Source organism: Oncorhynchus mykiss, chromosome 12 (genome assembly GCF_013265735.2).
Source record: "Oncorhynchus mykiss isolate Arlee chromosome 12, USDA_OmykA_1.1, whole genome shotgun sequence".
Lineage (NCBI taxonomy): Eukaryota > Metazoa > Chordata > Actinopteri > Salmoniformes > Salmonidae > Oncorhynchus > Oncorhynchus mykiss.
Genome location: NC_048576.1, coordinates 49,221,789 through 49,247,489, shown reverse-complemented (window position 1 = coordinate 49,247,489; position 25,701 = coordinate 49,221,789). Strand labels below are relative to the sequence as shown.

At 41.8% G+C, this 25,701-nt stretch overlaps 1 protein-coding gene across 1 annotated transcript; it reads left to right on the top strand.

Annotated features, from left to right (window-relative positions):
* The first annotated feature begins 19,085 nt into the window (after window positions 1–19,085).
* LOC110538906 (transcription factor Ovo-like 2) lies at window positions 19,086–25,589 on the top strand. Its single transcript, XM_021625880.2, has 2 exons — window positions 19,086–19,278; window positions 24,969–25,589. The coding sequence occupies exons 1-2, from the start codon at window positions 19,125–19,127 to the stop codon at window positions 25,292–25,294; spliced, it is 480 nt and encodes a 159-aa protein (XP_021481555.2). The 5' UTR covers window positions 19,086–19,124; the 3' UTR covers window positions 25,295–25,589.
* The last annotated feature ends 112 nt before the right edge of the window (window positions 25,590–25,701 follow it).

The window sequence follows — 25,701 nt, the reverse complement described above, 5'->3', positions numbered from 1 at the left end:
AATTGATGCACATACTAGCATTGGTTTTGGAATCGTTAGCTACCGGTAGAATCAGCCACCATGTGTCTGTATTTTCAATAATATTTGTACAATCGTAGCTATTTTAATGAATACTACCACTTAAATATGTGCTTTGTTGTATGCTATAACACGTCTGCATAGTTGTAAAATCGTGTGCATGTGATGCAGGCTACAGTAGTACAGTATAGTAACGTTAGCATGCTACTGGACAGTAGTTTATTTTCGGTTCCAGTCTATAGCTTTATTCAACATGTATGTAGCAGTATCAGTCATGTATTAACTCATACATGTATTATGTGAAAATTTGCCTTGCATTTCAATCTACACATGCATATTGGTGTGCAATGTATTGCAATGTTAGGGAGGCTATTCAATTCCCTTGACATTCTGCAAGCATGAATACTTTACAATAATTGAAGATATGCATTGTGTTAATCTTACTATTTCCCATGTAGATCTGACTTGCATTGAATGTTACACAACTTTACATGCATGCTTTCCATAAATGCAGTGTGTACTTTGCATAGATGAAAACCGTTCCATGAAGACATTCCCTTCCTGTATCTATCATGTAGGCCTATGCATTTTCCGATTGGGAAGTTAACATTTCACACTTTCTGGCCCAAAATCAAATCAAAATACAATTTCCAAGCCTGGAGTCACATATGGGCAAAAGAGACGGAAGACTGTGTAGCCATGAATGAGATTGTTCTAGTGCAGACAACTGCCTATGACTATGCTCTGCAACAGTGTCAAATCTATTGTAACAACAATGGTTTCAGTTTTGACATTTGAGGCTTTCATATCCTTCCCCGGACACCTTCACGTCATTGTTCTACTTCCTGTTTACTGAGAAATTGTAATGTATGCATGGGTGCTTCAAAAATGGGAAATAATTAATGAAATTACATTCGCCCAATGATTAGGCAATATATTGACAGTGTAAAAGATAAGTTGTAAATGTAATATTACTTGACATACCTAATGGAGTCAGTGACCTTGAAGTTGATGGTCAAGTGATTTTAGGTTGACTAAAATCACTTAACATGTAGCTAGCTACGAGTAATACGTGGATATGAGACATTTTCAAAACAACCTTTTGCTGCACTGCTCACCAAGCCTAACAATAGTAGGAAACCCAACATCCTCAGTGAAATCATGCAGAGGAGCCTACCACTAGAGGGCATTGAAATATCATTCTGTACATACAGTAGGAGTGCTGTAGCCCAGTGGTTCCCAGCAAGAGGTACTAGGACTCATGGGAGTATTTGGCCTATCCACAGGGTGTCCTTGAGAAGACTCATGAGACCATAGGCCTACTGGTGAGACCATCACGGCTCTCTCCGGATACACTTTCCCCATCCATACATGCAGCTGGGTTCTCAGTACATCGTACAGACAAGAAGAAAGAACTCTCCGGGAAGTAGAAAGACGGTGGTGTATGTTTCATGATTAACTACTCATGGTGTGATTGTAATAACATACAGAAAGTCCTTTCATTCTCCCGACCTAGAATACCTCACAATCAAATGCCGAACGTATTATCTCCAAAGAGAATTCTCTTCGGTTATGGTCACAGGTGTGAATATTCCCCCTCAAGCCGATACCACGACGGCCCTCAAGGAACTACACTGGACTTTGTGCAGACTGGAAACCACATATCCTGAGGCAGCATTTATTGTAGTTGGGGATTTTAGCAAAGCAAGTTTGAGGAAAAGGATAGCGAAGTTCTATCAACACACTGACTGTACTCCTGCTGGAAATCGCTCAACCACTGCTACACTCCCCCTTCCAGGATGCCTACAAGGCCCTCCCTTCGGCAAATCAGATCACAACTCCATTTTGCTCCTCCCTTAATATAGGCAGAAACTCAAACAGGAAGTACCCGTGCTAAGGTCTACCTTCTTGCCCTTTGTACTGTTGTCAGTGCCCAATAATGTTTGTACCATGTTTTGTGCTGCTACCATATTGTGTTGCTACCATGCTGTGTTGTCATGTGTTGCTGCCTTGCTATGTTGTTGTCTTAGGTCTTTCTTTATGTAGTGTTGTGTTGTCTCTCGTCATGATGCGTATTTGTCCTATATTTATATCTTATTTAATTATCATTTTTTAAATCCCAGCCCCAGTTCCCGCAGAAGTTTTGAGAGGCATGTTAAGGATCATATCACCTCTACCTTACCTGACACCCTAGACCCACTTCAGTTTGCATACCGCCCCAATAGATCCACAGACGATGCAATCACCATCGCACTGCACACTGTTCTATCCCACCTGGAATACCTACAGTTGAAGTAGGAAGTTTACATACACTTAGTATGTAAACTTCCTTGTTAAACTTCTTAAGGCTAGGGGGCAGTATCCTGAATTTCCGGATGACTGACGTACCCAAAGTAAACTGCCTGTTACTCAGACCCAAAAGCTATGATATGTATATAATTGGTAGAATTGGATAGAAAACACTCTGAAATTTCTAAAACTGTTAAAATAATGTCTGTGAGTATAATACGGCAGGCAAAAACCAGAGGTAAATCCATCCACAGGCCTTTTCAATGCTAGCCTATGGGATATACAAAAAAATTGCTTCCAGATTTCAGTTCCTATGGTTTACACTAGATGTCAACATCTTTAGACAGGGTTTCAGGCTTGTTTCTTGAAAAAGAACAAGTAGTAGTTTATCCAAGGTGTTCTCATCAGGAAAGGTAGACTTTTGGCACGTGTGAACGAGGACGCGCTCTTCGTTATTTTCCTTTTCTATTGAACACCGTTCTTTCCATCTGAAATATTATTGTTTATTTACATATTAGAGTACCTGAGGATTAATTAGAAACATTGTTTAACTTGTTTGGACGAAGTTTACCGGTAGCTTTTTGGATTCCTTTGTATGCATGTTGAAGGAGTGGATTACTGAAATCAATGGCACCAACTAAACAGATTTTTGGATATAAAGAAGGACTTTATCAAACTTTAATTGTGTAGCTGGGACCCTTGGGATTGCAAACAGAGGAAGATCTTCAAATGTAAGTGATTTATTTTATCGCTATTTGTGAGTTTTGTGAAGCCGGTGCTGGTTGAAAAAGTATTTTGATGTGGGGCGCTGTCCTCAGGCTTAAGGACAACAAAGTCAGATTAACAAGACGTTAAGCTTTTAAATGATGTAAGACACTTGTGTGTTCATGAATGTTTAATATTACAATTTTATAATTTAAATTTGGCGCGCCCCAACTTCACCGGATGTTGTCGATTTTGATCCCGCTGGCGGGATCCGATCCCTAAGAGGTTTTAACAAACTATAGTTTTGGCAAGTCGGTTAGGACAACAATTGTTTACAGACAGATTATTTCATTTATAATTCACTATCACCAATGGGTCAAAAGTTTACATACACTAAATTGACTGTGCCTTTAAACAGCTTGGAAAATTCCAGAAAATTAAGTCATGGCTATAAAAGCTTCTGATAGGCTACTTGACATCATTTGAGTCAATTGGAGGTGTACCTGTGGATGTATTTCAAGGCCTACCTTCAAACCCAGTGCCTCTTTGCTTGACCTAATGGGAGAATCATAAGAAATCAGCCAAGACTGAAAAAAATTTGTAAACCTCCACAAGTCTGGTTCATCCTTGGGAGCAATGTCCAAACTCTGAAGGTACCACGTTCATCTGTGCAAAAATAGTATGCAAGTATAAACACCATGGGACCATGCAGACGTCATACTGCTCAGGAAAGAGACGCGCTCTGTCTCTAAGAGATGAACGTACTTTGCGAAAAGTGCAAATCAATCCCAGAACAACAGCAAAGGACCTTCTGAAGATGCTGGAGGAACCTGGTACAAAAGTATCTATATCCACAGTAAAACGAGTCCTATATCGACATAACCTGAAAGGCCGCTCAGCAAGGAAGAAGCCACTGCTCCAAAACCACCATGAAAAAGCCAGACTATGGTTTGCAACTGCACATGGGGACAAAGATCATACTTTTTGGAGAAATGTCCTCTGGTCTGATGAAAGAAAAATATAATTGTTTGGCCATAATGACCATCATTATGTTTGGAGGAAAAAGGGGGAGGCTTGCAACACCATCCCAACCGTGAAGCACGGGGGTGTCAGCATCATGTTGTGGGGGTGCTTTGCTGCAGGGGGGACTGGTGAACTTCACAAAATAGATGGCATCATCAGGAATTAAAATTATGTGGATATATTGACGCAACATCTCAAGACATCAGTCAGGATGTTAAAGCTTGGTCGCAAATGGGTCTTCCAAATGGACAATGACCCCAAGCATACTTCCAAAGTTGTGTCAAAATGGCTTAAGGACAACAAAGTCAAGGTATTGGAGTGGCCATAACAAAGCCATGAACTCAATCCTATAGAAAATTTGTGGGCAGAACTGAAAAAAAGCGTGTGTGAGCAAGGAGGCCTTAAAACCTGACTCAGTTACACCAGCTCTGTCAGGAGGAATGGGCCAAAATTACCCCAGCTTATTGTGGGAATTGAAAGGCAATGCTACCAAATACTAACTGAGTATATGTAAACTTCTGACCCACTGGGAAATAACTAATTCGCTCTACTATTATTCTGACATGTCACATTCTTAAAATAAAGTGGTGATCCTACCTGCCCTAAGACAGGGAATTTTTACTCTGATTAAATGTCATCCAAAATACAAAAAATACAACAAATGTATAAAATAATAACATCCCAGTCCTTCAGTCACAGTTTAATCCCATCCCTAAACAGCCTCAGGCGCCTGTGAGGACGGAGTACTCATCGACAGGATTCCTTGTAATGCCTTTGCTGTAAGAAACCCCAAAACGCTCAGCCACACTTAAAATGAGGCCTATTTTCTCAGATGTCCTTTCTGTTTGTGATGTGCAGTTGATAACCAATGCAATACATGTTACAAAGTCCACCTTCTTAACATGCGACATATCAGGTTCCCTCTGACACACAATATTATCTGGTGTCTTCACTCCTACTACCATTATTTCTTCCACTCTTCTAACTGCCCCTGCATAGAAGACAGCCCTTACTCTTGGCACCTCCATCTCCTTCACCCTTACAGGAGGGTTCCGAAATGCAGGTGCATGTTCACTACCACAATTGCAACATTTAGGCTCAGCTGGCATACAATACCCTTCCCGTCTACATACACTTGACACATGACCAAATTATTTACATTCATCACACTGCATGGGTTTGGGCACGAAGGCGATCCCAGGGTAGCTCATAAAACCCCCAAAACACGTAAAAAGGGAGAGGCTATTCATCGAAAACAATAGAATGGATGAAGTGGGCTTCCTCACTCCATCCACCATGTGGGTCAGTGGGTGTGCAACAACCAGTTGATACAATTCTTCACATATATCCTTTGTATTTACTTCTAGCACCACCCCAGAGATAACACCCTTGATAGGCGCCCTGCTTCGAAGATCCACACACGACACATTCCAATCCGATATCTTCTTGAGGACCAGAGCATGCTCCTTCTGTTCCATAGATACACACACAAAAAAAGCCCACTTCTCATTATTCTAATCAAACGCATTCTCAATTTTATAGATCTCCGAGGTAACAACATTGCTTATTAGGTAGCTGGCAAATCCCTTACTCTGACCAAAAAAGAATCAGAACTAGGCTTGGATTTACTAGATTCCTATACCACTTTACTTATCTTATTTCTTTTTGCATGCTCCACTGTAATCAGTTCTTCTCACTCATCTTCACTCGACACTCCAATGCCATCTGATTCAAACAGAACATCCGCTTCCGTCATTTTCCTCCCTTCCCAGATAGCTAGCTAGGTCAGGCTGCAGTCAGCCCCTCTATTTCTACAATTTACCAATCAATCAATCAAATTGATTTATAAAGCCCTTCTTACATCAGTTGATGTCACAAAGTTCTGCACAGAAACCCAGCCTAAAACCTCAAACAGCAAGCAATGCAGGTGTAGAAGCACCGTAGCTTGGAAAAACTCCCTAGATGGGCAAGAACCTAGGAAGAAACCTAGAGAGGAACCAGGCTATGAGGGGTGGCCAGTCCTCTTTTAGCTGTGCCGGGTGGAGATTATAACAGAACATGGCCAAGATGTTCAAATGTACATAAATGACCAGCAGGGTCAAATAATAATAATCAGAGTGGTTGTTAAGGGTGCAACAGGTCTGCACCTCAGGAGTAAATGTCAGTTGGCTTTTCATAGCCAATCATTCAGAGTCTCTCTACAGCTCCTGCTGTCTCTAGAGAGTTGAAAACAGCAGGTCTAGGACAGGTAGCACGTCTGGTGAACAGGTCAGGGTTCCATAGCCGCATGCAGGACAGTTGAAACTGGAGCAGCAGCTCAGCCAGGTGGACTGGGGACAACAAGGAGTCATCAGGCCAGGTAGTCCTGAGGCATGGTCCTAGTGCTCAGGTCCTCCGAGAGAGAGAAAGAAAAAGATAAAGAAAGAAAGAGATAATTAGAGAGAGCAAACTTAAATTCACACAGGACACCGGATGAGACAGGAGAAATACTCCAGATATAACAGACTAACCCTACCCCCCCGACACAAACTACTGCAGCATAAATACTGGAGGCTGAGACATGAGGGGTTAGGAGACACTGTGGCCCCGTCCGACAATACCCCCGGACAGGGCCAAACAGGAAGAATATAATCCCACTCACTTTGCCAAAGCACAGCCCCCACACCACTAGAGGAATATCTTCAACCACCAACTTACCATCCTGAGACAAGGCCGAGTATAGCTCACAAAGATCTCCGCCACGGCACAACCCAAGGGGAGTCAACCCGGACAGGAAGATCACGTGAGTGACTCAACCCACTCAAGTGACGCACCCCTCCTAGGGACGGCATGGAAGAGCACCAGTAAGCCAGTGACTCAGCCCCTATAATAGGGTTAGAGGCAGAGAATCCCAGTGGAGAGAGGGGAACCGGCCAGGCAGAGACAGCAAGGGCGGTTCGTTGCTGCAGTACCTTTCCATTCCACCTGCACACTCCTGGGCCAGAATAAACTCAGTCATAGGACCCACTGAAGAGATGAGTCTTCAATAAAGACTTAAAGGTTGAGACCGAGTCTGCGTCTCTCACATGGATAGGCAGACCATTCCATAAAAATGGAGCTCTATAGTAGAAAGCCCTGCCTCCAGCTGTTTGCTTAGAACTTCTAGGGACAGTAAGGAGGCCTGCGTCTTGTGACCGTAGCGTACGTGTAGGTATGTACGGCAGGACCAAATCGATTTAATTTATCTTCTTCAAATTTTATTTTAACCCTAACCTTAAACCTAACCTTAACCACACTGCTAACCTTAAGCCTAACTTTGAATTAAGAATAAAAAGCTAATGTTTGTTCCATGAATGTTTACAATAATGCCATTTTGTGGCTGATTTATCTAGTGGAAAAATCCCAATTACTTCCGGGTTAACAAAAGGACTCCTAAGCAGTTCTAACAATGGACAAAATGCAGTGCCATCTACAGACAAGGAACGTAAACTACACTACATACCGTTAGAGCTCATTCATAAATGTTTTCCTAATATATTTCAGCCATTGATTGAGATATAAATCTCAATTTAGGTTTTGTAGTGATCTCAAAATAGCAACAATATTTTTTTTAAATGTTTTTTTTAATGTTTTTTAATTAAACCTGTATTTTGCTAGGCAAGTCCGTTAAGAACAAATTCTTATTTACAATGACGGCCTACCCCGGCCAAACCCGGACGACGCTGGGCCAATTGTGCGCCACCCTATGGGACTCCCAATCACGGCCGGATGTGATACAGCCTGGATGTCTAGCATAACTTATTTTGCAGTCGTTTCTTGCCCTATGGTTAGCATTGTGACTACTCATCTTGTGATAATTGGTATGACTGATCATGATTAACCGAACAATAACATATAAGAAGTAACTTCTATAACATAAAAAACACCTTCCTCGACACTTCTACTGACACAAAGTTGACAACATAGGAAGATCATTCTTTAGCATGTCTTTTCAAACAGCGTTCACACACACACACACACACACACACACACACACACACACACACACACACACACACACACACACACACACACACACACACACACACACACACACACACACACACACACAGGTGTCACCTATCTATTTCAGTTTCTAATCCCTTTCACTTAAATAATTAGTGAAGCGCCTGGCCCACACCACATTTACACTATTTCACTATGGCTGTATTCATCAATCTAGCAAGAGGGCAAATTCTGAATAATGAAGTATTGCCCCCCCCAAAAAAATATTTTGCCGCCTTTATTACTTTACCAAACATACTGTAGTAACCGCTTGGACAGTTATGTGTGCCTGTGTTCTGACGTGCTGTTGTTGTGTGGTTATCGCGGCATGTTTACCAGGAAGCATTTTGCTGGGTCCAGCAAGCCAGTCCACCTGTTGTCTGACAATCAAAGGAATTCCCTGGAATGTTTTGGTGCCAGGCATCGTTGTGGTTGGTGGAACAGAGGTGGGCTGGACAGGGGGGCTGAGCACAGGTTCTGTTATATTTCCATGCTGACATTGTTCTCTCTCTTACATCCTGGATCAGTGAGCTCTCAGAGAAGGTGGTCTGTTATTTGTGTATAACGATTTATTTGGAGTAGACTACGGCCATACAGTAGTACAGCCTGTTCGAGTTGTATAATAAACCATTTGATTCATGAACATAATCCACTGTCATGGACATTCTTTTATTCATGATCTATCGAGATCATTACATTGGTGTCAGAAGTAAAAACTAAACTTGAGCTAGCTAGCTGACTAACGTTACGGTGGCTAGCTACGTGGATCAGCCGAGAAGAGAAAAAGGACTGGAAATGCTTTGTTGTAGTCCGAGAGTGAAGCAGGTGCATGTGCTTGGACGTCGAGGATCTGACTGAAGTGTTTGTGAGGGCATCGGGGAGCAAAGACGAATGGCTGCTTCTTCTGGACAGGGGCGAAAATCTGATATCAACCTTGGAGGGGACAATTACATGACATTTTCTCGAGCAATTCCTGAGGGGGACACCAAATGTAGTGCTGTAACACATAGCCTACGTTGTAATATGTTAAGTGTATATTGAGGAACCATAATTCCTACAACTGGATAATTGATAGGTACAGTAGTGAACTGAAGGGTTGTCCCAACTTGGTCAAATGTTTAAATCATAATAATAATAATAATAATAGTTATAGCAGTGCTCCTTACCAGTCCAGTCTGTATGCAGGTATTTGTACTTACAACCAGCAATATCAAGAAAGGCCAGTAGGTGGCAATAGTACTGTACACTGTATGGGTGTAGTTTTCATAAATACAATGAACATTTTGTGATCACATCTAAAATAATCTCCATTGAGAACCATCACAAAGTTGGTCTCCGTATTGAATTGACCTTTTCATTTAACTTTTTCTGATACATTTATATAGTCATTAAATATGTGCCACTGACCTGAGTCTACTACAACAGCTTTACAAGAACAAAAAGCTCAAAATAAGTACAGTTCTAAAAGCAAAATAACTATTTAAATGTAAAACCCTAATAAACCAAACAAAATATCCTTCAGTCAGTGTCTCAACTCTTCAAACAGCAGCTATGGACAAGCATGTCACACAAAGTATGCCATTTTAAATAAAATAACATGAAATAAATCATTTGTAAGTGTACTGTCATGTACTAAACAAAAGAACAAATATAAATTACACCAGGGGTTCTCAAACAGGGGTCCATGGACTAATTGCAAGGGGTCCGTGAAATAAAAAAGTGTAATGAATGTAGTCAGTACCACAAGGTTTCCAGTAAGTTTACATATAATGTAGACGGGGTGGCGGTTCCTGAGGACTGCTCAAAACCTTGCCTGTCTTGCCTCAAAATATGCAGGGGTTCCAGTACCCAAAAAGGGTGAGAACCACTGCTATACACACACTACTGAACAAAAGAACTGACATATGTTTGCGGGTTTCAATGGATCCAACAAATTGCTGGCAGATATTTTCCCTCTTGAGACTGTCCAGCCTGTCTTTATGTACATTACAGACAACTACACCGTTCAGTCTCTCTTGGCCCATGCTAGCCCGTAGCCAAGTCTTTAACCTGCGGAGTGCACTGAAACTCCTCTCAGCCTCACATGAAGACACTGGCACCACAAACAAAATTCTGATCAGCACCTCAACTTGGTCAACCCCCGCACCTCCACTGGAAGCCTCCTGAGGACCTCTGCTGCCTCTCCACTGCTGCTACAGGGGTATTTGTTGTGAAAGAGAGGTAACTGCACTGAAAGAGAATCTATGTTCAGCTCAGGGTACTGATCTAGAGACTCATCCAACTCCCCCGTGAGAAGTGCTCTTTCCAACTTTTGCAGGACGTTTATATATATATATATATATATATATATATATATATATATATATATATATATATATATATATATATATATATATATATATATATATATATACAGTTTTGTAACAATGTACAAATGGTTAAAGTACACAAGGGAAAATAAATAAGCATAAATATGGGTTGTATTTACAATGGTGTTTGTTCTTCCCTGGTTGCCCTTTTCTTGTGGCAACAGGTCACAAATCTTGCTGCTGTGATGGCACACTGTGGAATTTCACCCAGTAGATATGGGATGAAATTGGATTTGTTTTCGAATTCTTTGTGGATCTGTGTAATCTGAGGGAAATATGTCTCTCTAATATGGTCATACATTGGGCAGGAGGTTAGGAAGTGCAGCTCAGTTTCCACCTCATTTTGTAGGCAGTGAGCACATAGCCTGTCTTCTCTTGAGAGCCATGTCTGTCTATTGGCGGCCTTTCTCAATAGCAAGGCTATGCTCACTAAGTCTGTACATAATCAAAGCTTTCCTTAAGTTTGGGTCAGTCACAGTGGTCATGTATTCTGCCACTGTGTACTCTCTCTGTTTAGGGCCAAATAGCATTCTAGTTTGCTCTGTTTTTTTGTTAATTCTTTCCAATGTGTCAAGTAGTTATCTTTTTACTTTCAAATGATTTGGTTTGGTCTAATTGTGCTGCTGTCCTGGGGCTCTGTGGGGTGTGTTTGTGTACAGAGCCCCATGACCAGCTTGCTTAGGGGACTCTTCTCCAGGTTCATCTCTCTGTAGGTGATGGATTTGTTATGGAAGGTTTGGGAATCGCTTCCATTTAGGTGGTTGTAGAATTTAACAGTTCTTTTCTGGATTTTGATAATTAGTGGGTATCGGTCTAATTCTGCTCTGCATGCATTATTTGGTGTTCTACGTTGTACACGGAGGATTGTTTTGCAGAATTCTGCATGCAGTCTCAATTTAGTGTTTGTCCCATTTTGTGAAGTCTTGGTGAGCGGACCCTAGACCTCACAACCATAAAGGGCAATGGGCTCTATGACTGATTCAAGTATTTTTAGCCAGATCCTAATTGGTATGTTGAAATTTATGTTCCTTTTGATGGCATAGAATGCCCTTCTTGCCTTGTCTCTCAGATCGTTCACAGCTTTGTGGAAGTTTTATTATTATTATTTTTTATTTATTTCACTTTTATTTAACCAGGTAGGCTAGTTGAGAACAAGTTCTCATTTACAACTGCGACATGGCCAAGATAAAGCATAGCAGTGTGAACAGACAACACGTGGAGTAAACAATTAACAAGTCAATAACACAGTAGAAAAAAAAGAGAGTCTATATACATTGTGTGCAAAAGGCATGAGGAGGTAGGAGAATAATTACAATTTTGCAGATTAACACTGGAGTGATAAATGATCCGTTACCTGTGGCGCTGATGTTTAGGACAAGGTATGTATAGTTTTTATGTGCTCTAGGGCAACAGTGTCTAGATGGAATTTGTATTTGTGGTCCTGGCGACTGGACCTTTTTGGAACACCATTATTTTGGTCTTACTGAGATTTACTGTCAGGGCCCAGGTCTGACAGAATCTGTGCAGAAGATCTAGGTGCTGCTGTAGGCCCTCCTTGTTTGGTGACAGAAGCACCAGATCATCAGCAAACAGTAGACATTTGACTTCGGATTCTAGTAGGGTGAGGCCGGGTGCTGCAGACTTTTCTAGTGCCCGCGCCAATTCGTTGATGTATATGTTGAAGAGGGTGGGGCTTAAGCTGCATCCCTGTCTCACCCCACGACCCTGTGTGAAGAAATGTGTTTTTTGCCAATTTTTTTGCACACTTGTTTCTGTACATGGATTTTATAATGTCGTATGTTTTACCCCCAACACCACTTTCCATCAATGTGTATAGCAGACCCTCATGCCAAATTGAGTCTAAGGCTTTTTTGAAATCAACAAAGCATGAGAAGACTTTGCCTTTGTTTTGGTTTGTTTGGTTGTCAATTAGGGTGTGCAGGGTGAATACATGGTCTGTTGTACGGTAATTTGGTAAAAAGCCAATTTGACATTTTCTCAGTACATCGTTTTCATTGAGGAAATGTACGAGTCTGCTGTTAATGATAATGCAGAGGATTTTCCCAAGATTACTGTTGACGCATAATCCACGGTAGTTATTGGGGTCAAATTTGTCTCCACTTTTGTGGATTGGGGTGATCAGTCCTTGGTTCCAAATATTGGGGAAGATGCCAGAGCTAAGGATGATGTTAAAGAGTTTTAGTATAGCCAATCGGAATTTGTTGTCTGTATATTTTATTATATCTCTCTCTCTCTCTGATTTCCATGCTGCAGCATACATTTGCATACAGTTACAGCACAGTTCCGGAGGACATTAGGGCACAGTACAGTCAACAGTATCCTGGTTGTCCAAATGAGGAAGCCATTCCCATACACTGGATATATCAACGTTGTTTCTAAGTCATTTCATCAAAATAAATCTGTTAATCCTGCCGATCATGTTAAATCAACATGGAAAACTGATTGGACTTGAAAGAAGTCATCAACGTAAAGACGATTCGTGAATTTATTTTATCCACAAAACGTTTAACCTTAATCCAATGACACGGTTCCATTTTTGTTTATTTCACTTTGAATTCACATTAGTTGACAAATCAAAATTAGACCTTGAAATTACGTCTGTGCCCAGTGGGATGTCTGTCAAACCTGTCTCCAGGAGTCCATAGAAATGTCATCATATTCCATTATATAGAACTACATATTTTCACACAATGTAACGGCTCTCTTCCGTCGAAGGAGAGGAGGACCAAAATGCAGCGTGGTTAGAGTTCATGTTTTTTAATCAGAAAACTAAACATAAATACAAAATAACAAATGTGGCAAAACCAAAACAGTCCTATCTGGTGCAGCAAACACAAAGACAGGAAACAACCACCCACAAAACCCAACAGAAAACAGGCTACCTAAATATCGTTCCCAATCAGAGACAATGACTAACACCTGCCTCTGATTGAGAACCATATCAGGCCAAACATAGAAAGGACAATTGAAAACCATTCTTAGCTATGTAAATATTCTCTTGCTGTTGTGTTGGGATATTCTTCTGTTGACCTCTATGGCATTTGCATGTTGTTCATGTCTTGCTGCTGCAGCTGTATTTGCCATTCAGAATCCAGTGAAATGAGCCATGAGCCATGAGTCTCTCTCTCTCTCTCTCTCTCTCTCTCTCTCTCTCTCTCTCTCTCTCTCTCTCTCTCTCTCTCTCTCTCTCTCTCTCTCTCTCTCTCTCTCTCTCTCTCTCTCTCTCTCTCTCTCTCTCTCTCTCTCTCTCTCTCTCTCTCTCTCTCTCTCTCTCTCTCTCTCTCTCTCTCTTCTCTCTCTCTCTCTCTCTCTCTCTCTCTCTCTCTCTCTCTCTGTGTCTGTCCTATACACTCTTATATAAAAAAAAGGTGTTATCTTTTTCGGCATTACCCATGGGAGAACCCTTTGAAGAACCCTTTTTGGTTCAAGGTAGAACCCGTTTGGTTCCAAGTAGAACAATTTAGGGGTCCATGTCGAACCATTTCCACATACATGGGTCCCAAAAGGGTTCTCCTATGAGGACAGCCGAAGAACCCTTTTGGAACCTTTTTTTCTAAGAGTGAAGGATCAGTTGTGGAAAAATTACTTAATTGTCAAACTTGAGTAAAAGTAAAGATACCTTAATAGTATTTGTGTTTAGTGTGTCCGCCTTTTAAGAGGCAGTAAGGATGACAAAGTCTTACATTGATAGGTGCATAACGAGTGTTACGAGTACTGAGTACTTTTGGGTGTCATTGGAAAAGTTATGGAAGTTTGAATGGAGGTGGTTTGAATGGAGAAATCTCTGTGCGTTCACATGCCACATTCTACTGTCTGTTTCCAAAAGCAGAATCACTCAAGAAATCAACAGACATGAGTGGGGATGTAAAGCAAACAAGTGTTATCCGTTTCTCTAAACCAAGCAGTCAACGGAGGGCATACAGTAGAGTAATTAACCCTTTCTATTGCATTTGAATTATCATTGTCTTTGTTTTTTGAGCGACCTAAATCTGCCAGACAATTCAAGCAGGGTGGAAAAGAAAAGGCAGATTTTCCTAGCAGTTCAGGCTGTGGCTATTCTATGCATGCTCCTCTTACTCCGACCATGCCCTCTGTCCAGGCACTGCCGGCCCACATTTGCATGGCTTGAATGTGTAAGCCAGATTCTCACTCCCTGGGATGTAAAACAATTGTGGGACCAGTTAAAAGAGGATCAGGCGCACAGTCAACGCAGGTGCGCAACAGTAAAAAAACGTCCCTCTCCGCCCCGCTCCTGCCATCGCAATGAGTGCTATGGAAATGAGCGTTGTGATTTTCTTGAGCTACCTGGACAATGGACATTGGTTGGAAGGTATAGGAGGGGTGGTGATGGAAGGACTAAGGGCAAGTGTGTGTGGGGGTGGGGGGGGGGTGTAAGGTGATACCTGGTCCTGTAGCTGAACACAAAACCAAAAGTGGTGGGATGCAGGAGCGTTTAACAGTAGACTCAGGATCAGAAAGTTGAAGATTCATACAGAGACGAGAGAGAGAGAGAGAGAGAAAAATAAAGAGAGAGAGAGGATGCCGCGGTCATTCCTATTGTGTAAGAAAAAGAAGAAACAGGGGGCCTGTGGAGGATGGAGGTGGAGAGACCCAGTTCAGACAGACTGGAAAGAGGACAACAGATCAGGTCAGTTCTGGATATGTTTATGTTTATTCATATTGTTCAAGAAGACAAGTATTCTTATAATTTTGTAAATAGCAGTATCTGAGAAAATAGTAAAAATGCAACAACAAAAAAAGGGAGAAAGAGAAAATAGAATACTGCGGTGTTGAGGCAAACAGTGTGTGTGAATGGTTTTGCTCTATAATTACTGTATTTATTACAATGTATTTATTTCAAGATCGCTTTGATCAATTCATATTTATAAGTAAGATGATCCGTATTTTATTTAGTTTGCTTAATCAGAGGATAGAATATTATAGAATAGCCTCACAGGCAGTTTGATACTGACGTTGCCTCATATGCTGGTTATTTCTCATTAATAATATGTCTGTGCATGTTCTGAGTCTGTCTCCCTACCTTTTCAGTGAGTGAGAATGCTGAGGTACAGTCTGCAACATTCAACTGCCTTGACCAACCCAAACCTGTGGCTCTGTCAGAGCCAGATACCCCCTCCTTGACTTCAGCACATGAGGCAGGGGCAATAAGTGGACAAGGACCAGTACTAGGGGAAGAACCAGGGTTAGGGCCAGACAGGGGCCATGGTTGGTCTAATCTCTTACGGACCATGGGCCAGAATCATTTTTATCACCCTGCTGCACTGGCTCTGGTCTCCCGAGCCAAGGTAAACTTTTACGAGCTATGCTGCCTATGAAATGTCTGTTGAACTTTTACTTGAAAACTGGAAATCAAGTGATCCTCCATAATTGGGATGGTGCAAGAATCAAATGCATTATATTTGAATATTGAAAGGGTGTGGGCAACATAGAATGGCAGAGTGGCTCAGTTTGAGGTCATGTGGCATCGAGGCTTGCAGATGCTGGAGATGGAGACGGTGGGAGCATGTGGGTCTGGGCAGGTGATATGTCGTTGATGTTTGTGTGCGTCTGTACGCTATCTTTTGTCTGTGTATGTTTATATTGTTTGAATAATACAATCTCACCAAAAAATTGCTGTAAAACCACAGTTGTAGGCCTACCGTACATAGGTAGAGAGTTTTGGAATGCCAAATCAAGGCTGACACACTCTTTGAAAAAAAGGGTTAAAGAAGGGTTCCTCGGCAAGGGTTCCTTGGGGTTTCAGATAGAACCCTTTTGGGGTCCATATAGAACCCATTGAAGAGGAGTGCGTCAACATTTCACAGGCCACAATCAACAGCCTGATCAACTCTATGAGAACAAAATGTGTCGTGCTGCATGAGGCAAATACTAGTCATACCAGATACTGACTGGTTTTCTGATCCACTCCCCTAACTTTTTTCTAAGGTATCGGTGAGAAACAGATATATACACAGTGCATTTGGAAAGTATTCAGACCCCTTGACTTTTTCCACATTTTGTTAGGTTACAGCCTTATTCTAAAATGTATTAAAAATATGTTTTTTTATCAATCTACACACATACCCCATATGACAAAGTGAAAACAGGCTTTAAAAAAAACAACAGAAATACCTTATTTACATAAGTATTCAGACCCTGCTATGAGACTCGAAATTGAGCTCAGGTACATCCTGTTTCCAATGATCATCCTTGAGATGTTTCTACAACCTGATTGGAGTCCACCTGTGGCAAATTCAATTGATTGCACATAAATTGGAAAGGCTGTGTATATAAGGTCCCACAGTTGACAGTGCATGTCAGAGCAAAAACCAAGTCATGATGTTGAAGGAATTGTCCGTAGAGCTCCGAGAAAGGATTGTGTTGAGGCACAGATCTGGTGAAGGGTACCAAAAAATGTCTGCAGCATTGAAGGTCCCCAAGAACATAGTGGCCTCCATCATTCTTAAATGTAAGAAGTTTGGAACCACCAAGAGCTGGGCGCCCGGCCAAACTGAGCAATCGAGGGAAAAGGACCTTGGTCAAGGAGGTGACCAAGAACCCGATGGTCACTCTGACAGAGCTCCAGAATTCCTGTGTGGAGATGGGCGAACCTTTCAGAAGGACATCAATGAAACCTGGCACCATCCCTATGTTGAAACATGGTGGTGGCAGCATCATACTGTGGGGATGATTTTCAGCAGCAGGGACTGGGAGACTAGTCAGGATCGAGGCAAAGATGAACGGAGCAAAGTATAGAGAGATCCTTGATGAAAACCTTCTCCAGAGCACTCAGGACCTCAGACGGGGGGCGAAGGTTCACCTTCCAACAGGACATCGACCCTAAGCACAACAGCCAAGACAACTCAGGAGTGGTTTTGGGACAACTCTCTGAATGTCCTTGAGTGACCCAGCCAGAGCCCAAAACCAAATTGAACATCTCTGGAGAGACCTAAAGATAGATGTGCAGTGATGCTCCCCATCGAACCTGACAGAGCTTGAGAGGATCTGCAGAGAAGAATGGGAGAAACTCCCCAAATACAGGTGTGCCAAGCTTGTAGTGTCATACTCAAGAAAACTCTACGCTGTAATCGCTGCCAAAGGTGCTTCAACAAAGTGCTGAGTAAAGGGTCTGAATTTTTTTATACATTTGGAACAGAACATCTTAAAAGATAAATGCGAACTTCATCATCCAAGCATCACACGGAGCACATCCACTGCCCAACTCATTCCATGAACCAGTCTAAATAACAGGTTTCGCTGACAAAGAACTAAACATAAGTTTGCGACCTAACAGCTAGACTAGTTTACAATGTACCACATCTCTGGTGAGCGCAAGAGACTAATGTAATGTTGTTTAGAAAATAAATGTGTGTCAACTAAGCTAACAGCAGCTAAATTCTTTATGATGGCAGCCATGTTTGTTTATGTTTGACTTGGCGAAAACTCCCTAATCCCAGAATGCAATTCACTATAAGGCGCAAATAAACAAAGTCAAAGATGTCTGCGCTCATTTGCTGAAAAATATGAACTTAGCTTAGTCACTTTTCAGCATATTACAAATTGTCGATGTACTTGTTACAGTGTATACAAGGACCAGTGCACATGACTTGACAAGTTGTTTACCATTTTTGACAAATCACAAAGCAAATAAAATGTTTTCACTTCACAGATTATCACACCAAATACAAGCCTACTGCCTAGCCTAACCGTAGCGCAAAATCTAATTAGCAGGCAGCGTGCCTTGATTTAAGGGCAGCGCTGGTAACTCTCCTGTTGCGTAACAATCACATTTTGGAGCAGTGAGAGCATTCTGACATCACACGCATGAAGAAACTCACGCAGGGGCGACGGTTAGAGATATTTGGAACTCACGGGTGAAAAGGTTAAGTAGTACTTTAAAGTATTTTTACTAAAGTAGTTTATACTACTGCCTAATTGTAGCCTAACCAATATCGAAATGGAGATTCAGTGAAAATAAAAATCTGACAAATATTGATTCATCAAGAGACCCCACTGCTTGTCTCAAAGCAGTGCGAAATTATGCTTCAATAGTTGACCACACCCGTGTAGGCTATTGCTTCAAATGTTTTAGAATAATTGAATGGCTTTGGGAGTTTCAATAAGCAATAGTTTTGGCCGTTCAATTGCATTAGCCTATTTTATTTCAAAATCATTCAGAGATATTCATGAAATTGTTTATGGATCGATTAACAAAAATGCATGTGTGGCTGGGCTATGCAAAGAGATGGGTGATTCAAGTGCCTGGCAGAGTATTAGAACTGCCGAAGTATAGTGGTACCTGTCGCTGACTAGCAACCATCAAGAATCAGATGTTTTAGGCTTAGTTGTAGTTCATATAAGAACGTCAGTCAATTGAAATCAATTCATTAGGCCCAAAATGATGGATTTCACATGACTGGGAATACAGATATGCATCTGTTGGTCACCAATACCTTTAAAAAAAGGTAGGGGCGTGAAACAGAAAACCAGTCAGTATCTACGCAATTTACAACTTATGTGAAGAGTTTTAGAGTTATCATGCTTGATTGAATGTGTCCAAGGTCCCCTGCGGTACATTGAAGCAGTGTCAGAGGCAGTGTCTGTGTCATAACTTCCAAGTCCCTTTCTTCTCTCTCTCAGCCCCGGCCACGTGTCCCCCTCAGCTCGGGTGACTTCATGTGTTCGGAATGTGACAAGGTGTTCCCCCTGCAGTGCATGTTGACGCGCCATCTCAAGTGCCACAGCATGGTGAAGAGACACCCCTGCCACTGCTGTGGCAAGGGCTTCAACGACACCTTCGACCTAAAGAGGCACATGCGCACTCACACAGGTGAGGCATGCAATACTCACAGACACAGACACACACAGGTGAGAGGTGTGAAAACACACACATCTACACACACACGCGCGCACACACACACACACACACACACACACACACACACACACACACACACACACACACACACACACACACACACACACACACACACACACACACACAGGTGGGGAACTTGCAAACACGCTCACACACAGGTGACAAGCATGCAAACATATACAGTGCTGTGAAAAAGTATTTGCCCCCTTCCTGATTTCTTATTATTTTGCACATTTGTCACACTTAAATGTTTCAGATCATCAAACAAATTTTAATATTACACAAAGATAACCCAAGTAAACACAAAATGCAGTTTTTAAGTGATCATTTTATTTATTAAGGGAATAAAGCTATCCGAACCTTCATGGCCCTATGTGACAAAGTAATTACCCCTCCTTGTTAAATCATGAATTTACTGTGGTTAATCACATTGTTTGGAAAGCTGAGTTCAATTTCACTAGCCACACCCAGGCCTGATTACTGCCAGACCTGTTGAATCAACAAATCACTTAAATATAACCTGTCTGACAAAGTGAAGTAGGCCAAAAGATCTCAAAAAGCAAGACATCATGCCACGATCCAAAGAAGTTCAGGAATGGATGAGAAACAAAGTAATTGACATCTATCAGTCTGGAAAGGGTTACAAAGCCATTTCTAAAGCTTTGGGACTCCAGCGAACCACGGTGAGAGCCATTATCCACAAATGGAGAAAATGTGGAACAGTGGTGAACCTTCCCAGGAGTGGCCGGCCTACCAAAATTACCCCAAGAGCGCAGCGACGACTCATCCAAGAGGTCACAAAAGAACCCACAATAACATATAAAGAAATGCATTCCTCACTTGCCTCAGTTAAGGTCAGTGTTCATGACAAAACCATAAGAAAGAGACTGGGCAAAGATGGCTTCCAGGGCAGAGTTTCAAGGCAAAAACCACTGCTGACCAAAAAGAAAATAAAGGCTCGTCTCACTTTTGCCAAAAAACATCTTGATGATCCCCAAGACTTTTGGGAAAATATTCTGTGGACTGACGAGACACAACTTTTTGGAAGGTGTGCGTCCCGTTACATCTGCCGTAAAAGTAACACAGCATTTTAAAAAAAGAACATCATACCAACAGTCAAATACGGTGGTGGTAGTGTGATGGTCTGGGGCTGCTTTGCTGCTTCAGGACCTGGACGACTTGCTGTGATTGATGGAACCATGGATTCTCCTCTCCTCCAAAAAATCTTGAAGGAGAATGTCCGGCCATCAGTTCGTGACCTCAAGTTGAAGCACACGTAGGTTCTACAGCAGGACAATGATCCAAAACGCAAGTCCACCTCCGAATGGCTTGAAGAAAACACAATTAAGGTTTTGGAGTGGCCTAGCCAAAGTCCGGACTTGAATCCGATTGAGATGCTCTGGCGTGACCTTAAACAGGCGGTTCATGCTCGAAAACCCTCCAATGTGGCTGAATTAAAACAATTCTGCAAAGAAGAGGGGGTCAAAATTCCTCCACAACGATGTGAAAGACTCATTGCCAGTTATCGCAAACGCTTGATTGCAGTTGTTACTGCTGAGGGTGGCACAACCAGTTATTAGGTTTCGGGGCCATGAAGGTCCGGATAGCTTTTTTCCCTTAATAAATAAAATCATCACTTAAAAACTGCATTTTGTGTTTACTTGGGTTATCTTTGTGTAATATTTACATTTATTTGATGCTCTGAAACATTTAAGTGTGACGTGCTAAAAAATAAGTAATCAGGAAGGGGCAAATACGTTTTTCACAGCACTGTACACACACGCACACACTAGTGGAGGCTTTTAAATTTAAAAAAAAATTAGATAAAACTATACTAAATATATTCACGTCACCCAAAAATGGATTAAAACACACACACTATTTTGCAAAGAAGGTGTACAGAAGCCTTGACAGCACTCTGGAGGGTAGCACCGTGGTGTAGCTGGAGGACAGCTAGCTTCCATCCTCCTCTGGATGCATTGACTTAAATACAAAACCTAGGAGGCTCATGGTCCTCCACTTCCATAGACTTACACAGTAATTATGACAACTTCCGGAAGATGTCCTCCAACCTGTCAGAGCTCTTGCAGCCTGAACTGACATGTTGTCCGCCCAATCAAAGGACCAGATAATGAATCTAGCACTGAAAGGATTAGCTACAGCTAGTTAGCACTGCAGTACATAAAATATTGTGAGTAGATGACTCATAGAGAGAGAAAGACAATAGTTGAACAGTTTCGAACAAATTAATTTCTTCCAAAATGAAGGAGAAGCAAGAGAGAAATAGAGAGAGAGAGAGATTGACTGGGACATATTGCAAGTCCCATTGCTCCAGTTGTAGCTCAATGGTTTCCAAAGTGGTATTTTATGTACAGTGCCTTGCGAAAGTATTCGGCCCCCTTGAACTTTGCGACCTTTTGCCACATTTCAGGCTTCAAACATAAAGATATAAAACTGTATTTTTTTGTGAAGAATCAACAACAAGTGGGACACAATCATGAAGTGGAACGACATTTATTGGATATTTCAAACTTTTTTAACAAATCAAAAACTGAAAATATGGGCGTGCAAAATGATTCAGCCCCCTTAAGTTAATACTTTGTAGCGCCACCTTTTGCTGAGATTACAGCTGTAAGTCGCTTGGGGTATGTCTCTATCAGTTTTGCACATCGAGAGACTGACATTTTTTCCCATTCCTCCTTGCAAAACAGCTCGAGCTCAGTGAGGTTGGATGGAGAGCATTTGTGAACAGCAGTTTTCAGTTCTTTCCACAGATTCTCGATTGGATTCAGGTCTGGACTTTGACTTGGCCATTCTAACAACTGGATATGTTTATTTTTGAACCATTCCATTGTAGATTTTGCTTTATGTTTTGGATCATTGTCTTGTTGGAAGACAAATCTCCGTCCTAGTCTCAGGTCTTTTGCAGACTCCATCAGGTTTTCTTCCAGAATGGTCCTGTATTTGGCTCCATCCATCTTCCCATCAATTTTAACCATCTTCCCTGTCCCTGCTGAAGAAAAGCAGGCCCAAACCATGATGCTGCTACCACCATGTTTGACAGTGGGGATGGTGTGTTCAGCTGTGTTGCTTTTACGCCAAACATAACGTTTTGCGTTGTTGCCAAAAAGTTCAATTTTGGTTTCATCTGACCAGAGCACTTTCTTCCATATGTTTGGTGTGTCTCCCAGGTGGCTTGTGGCAAACTTTAAACAACACTTTTTATGGATATCTTTAAGAAATGGCTTTCTTCTTGCCACTCTTCCATAAAGGCCAGATTTGTGCAATATACGACTGATTGTTGTCCTATGGACAGAGTCTCCCACCTCAGCTGTAGATCTCTGCAGTTCATCCAGAGTGATCATGGGCCTCTTGGCTGCATCTCTGATCAGTCTTCTCCTTGTATGAGCTGAAAGTTTAGAGGGACGGCCAGGTCTTGGTAGATTTGCAGTGGTCTGATACTCCTTCCATTTCAATATTATCGCTTGCACAGTGCTCCTTGGGATGTTTAAAGCTTGGGAAATCTTTTTGTATCCAAATCCGGCTTTAAACTTCTTCACAACAGTATCTCGGACCTGCCTGGTGTGTTCCTTGTTCTTCATGATGCTCTCTGCGCTTTTAACGGACCTCTGAGACTATCACAGTGCAGGTGCATTTATACGGAGACTTGATTACACACAGGTGGATTGTATTTATCATCATTATTCATTTAGGTCAACATTGGATCATTCAGAGATCCTCACTGAACTTCTGGAGAGAGTTTGCTGCACTGAAAGTAAAGGGGCTGAATAATTTTGCACGCCCAATTTTTCAGTTTTTGATTTGTTAAAAAAGTTTGAAATATCCAATAAATGTCGTTCCACTTCATGATTGTGTCCCACTTGTTGTTGATTCTTCACAAAAAAATACAGTTTTATATCTTTATGTTTGAAGCCTGAAATGTGGCAAAAGGTCACAAAGTTCAAGGGGGCCAAATACTTTCGCAAGGCACTGTACCTCCAAGTAGACAGAAGGGTTCTTCTAATGGTTGGATGAATTGGATGATGTCTCAACATGGCATTCACTTTTGAGCGAGGAGATTTGGAATTTCCAATGCGTTGGAATCTCTTATTTTTACATTTTCCTTTTCTCTTTTTTCAAGGTGGCTTGATGTTTCTTGATCTCTGTCTTTGTATTGTTGGTCTTTCTTTGACCTTGACGTCTTTGCCTAAAACACAGTAAGCACTATTAGTATTGTAATCACTGTTAGTATTGTAATCAATCGACCAATCAGTTAATCAATCAGTTCTTCAATGAATCAATCAGCAAACCAATCAATCAAAAAACAACAACATAATAATAGCATGGGTTTGGTTTAGTAATATAGAATAGAGCATAAATATAAGGAACTGTTGTGAACACAACTCAAGTAGATCCTGAATAGTAAAGCATTAAAGTGCTCTAACCTTGAGAGCCCTGACATTGGGTCATGTTCAGGAAGTGGGGGAGGTGTGGGGGGAGGGGTAAAAGATGCCTTACCTGTTGCTCTGGCCTTTCTTCTCTCGTCGTCTCTCTCCATTGTTTCCTTAGAACACGCTTCTCTCTCTCACTGACATCCACTACCCTCTTCTTTTTCCATCTCCCTGTCTCTCTGCCATCTCGGTCAAATCAGCATTCAGGGCTCGAACCACCCAGTTTATAATTTATATTTGAAATTGGTAACTCTAATGAACTTATCCTCTGCAGCAGAGGTAACACTGGGTCTTCCTTTCCTGTAGCGGTCCTCACGAGAGCTAGTTTCATCATAGCGCTTGATGGTTTTTGCGACTGCTCTTGAAAAAACACGACTGCCCACCTTGTCTTACGGTAATGATGGACTGTCGTTTCTCTTTGCTTATTTGAGCTGTTCTTGCCATAATATGGACTTGGTCCTTTACCAAATAGGGCTATCTTCAAAGCTGTCATCAAGGCAAAGGGTTGTTACTTTGAAGAATCTCAAATATAAAACATATTTTGACTTGTTTATCACTTTTTTGGTTACTACATGATTCCATATGTGTTATTTCATAGTTTTAATGTCTTCACTATTATTCTACAATGTAGAAAATAGTACAAACAAAGAAAACCCCTGGAATGAGTAGAAATCAGGGACACAGAACATATTAAATACGGTAACAATAAATACAGTAATCATGAAAAAAAGGATGACAGATATTTAAAAAAGTAGGACTATAAAATAATGAATACATATGTTGAATATTTTATGACTTAGAAATATCGTAGAAGTGGATAAATAGCACGCAGGGACATGGCAAAAACACCTACATCCACAGAAAACAAAATGGTCAAAATGCATAAAATCCCCTTTTGAGAGTCATATCTTTGTTTTTTTATGGTAAAGGACACGTAACTTGATATTTTAAGCCCTTTGGAACGAAACATTTTAATCTAAATAAGAGGTGTTATTTCCTGTGGACAGAAAAGGCACTGCATAACAGGAATGACCCAGCCTGCCCATGGAAGAAAATTAAAACAGAGGCATTTGGAATGTTATGATTTTCGAGATATGCATTATGAAATAAAACATGTTCAAACAGGGGTGAGTTCATTTTGAGCACCTGCCCCGGCACATACCCTCCTCACCCTCTCTCCCTTCCCACCAGGTATCCGTCCGTACTGCTGCGAGCTGTGTGACAAGGCCTTCACCCAGCGCTGCTCCCTCGAATCCCACCTGAGGAAGATCCATGGCGTTTTCCAGCAGTATGCCTACCGCCAGCGTCGCTCCAAGATCTTTGTGTGCGAGGACTGCGGCTACACATCCAACCGGCCCGACGAGTACTTCCTCCACATGTGCCAGTGCCACCCGGGCAGCCAAGCCCTGCGCCGCTACTACCGCCACCAGGCACATGAGGGCGCCAACAACATGCTCTCTCAACACAAACCCAGCCCCTTTTTTATTTATACTACGGCTGGGTATTATATGGGTTGATTAATACTCCGGAGTGAAGTTTCACCTAGGTACAGATATAGGATCAGCTTCCCATTCCCCAACCCAAACCTTAACCATTAGTAGGGAAGATGCAACATTTAGATTAGCGTCTACAGGCAACTTTACTTGTTTCTGCCTTAGCCAATTCCTTTGTTGTTACCTTGTCACAAAGTAGAGAAAGTCTAGCACCAAGGCTAAATGCGTCACAAGCATTTCGCTACACCCGCAATAACATCCACTACACCCGCAATATCATCTGCTAAATATGTATATGTGGGCCTCCCGGATGGCGCAGTGGTCTCCCCACGGGAGGTCCATGGGGAGATCCACAATTGGCCTAGCGTCGTCCGGGTTAGGGAGGGTTTGGCCGGATAGGGATATCCTCGTCTCATCATGCACCAGCGACT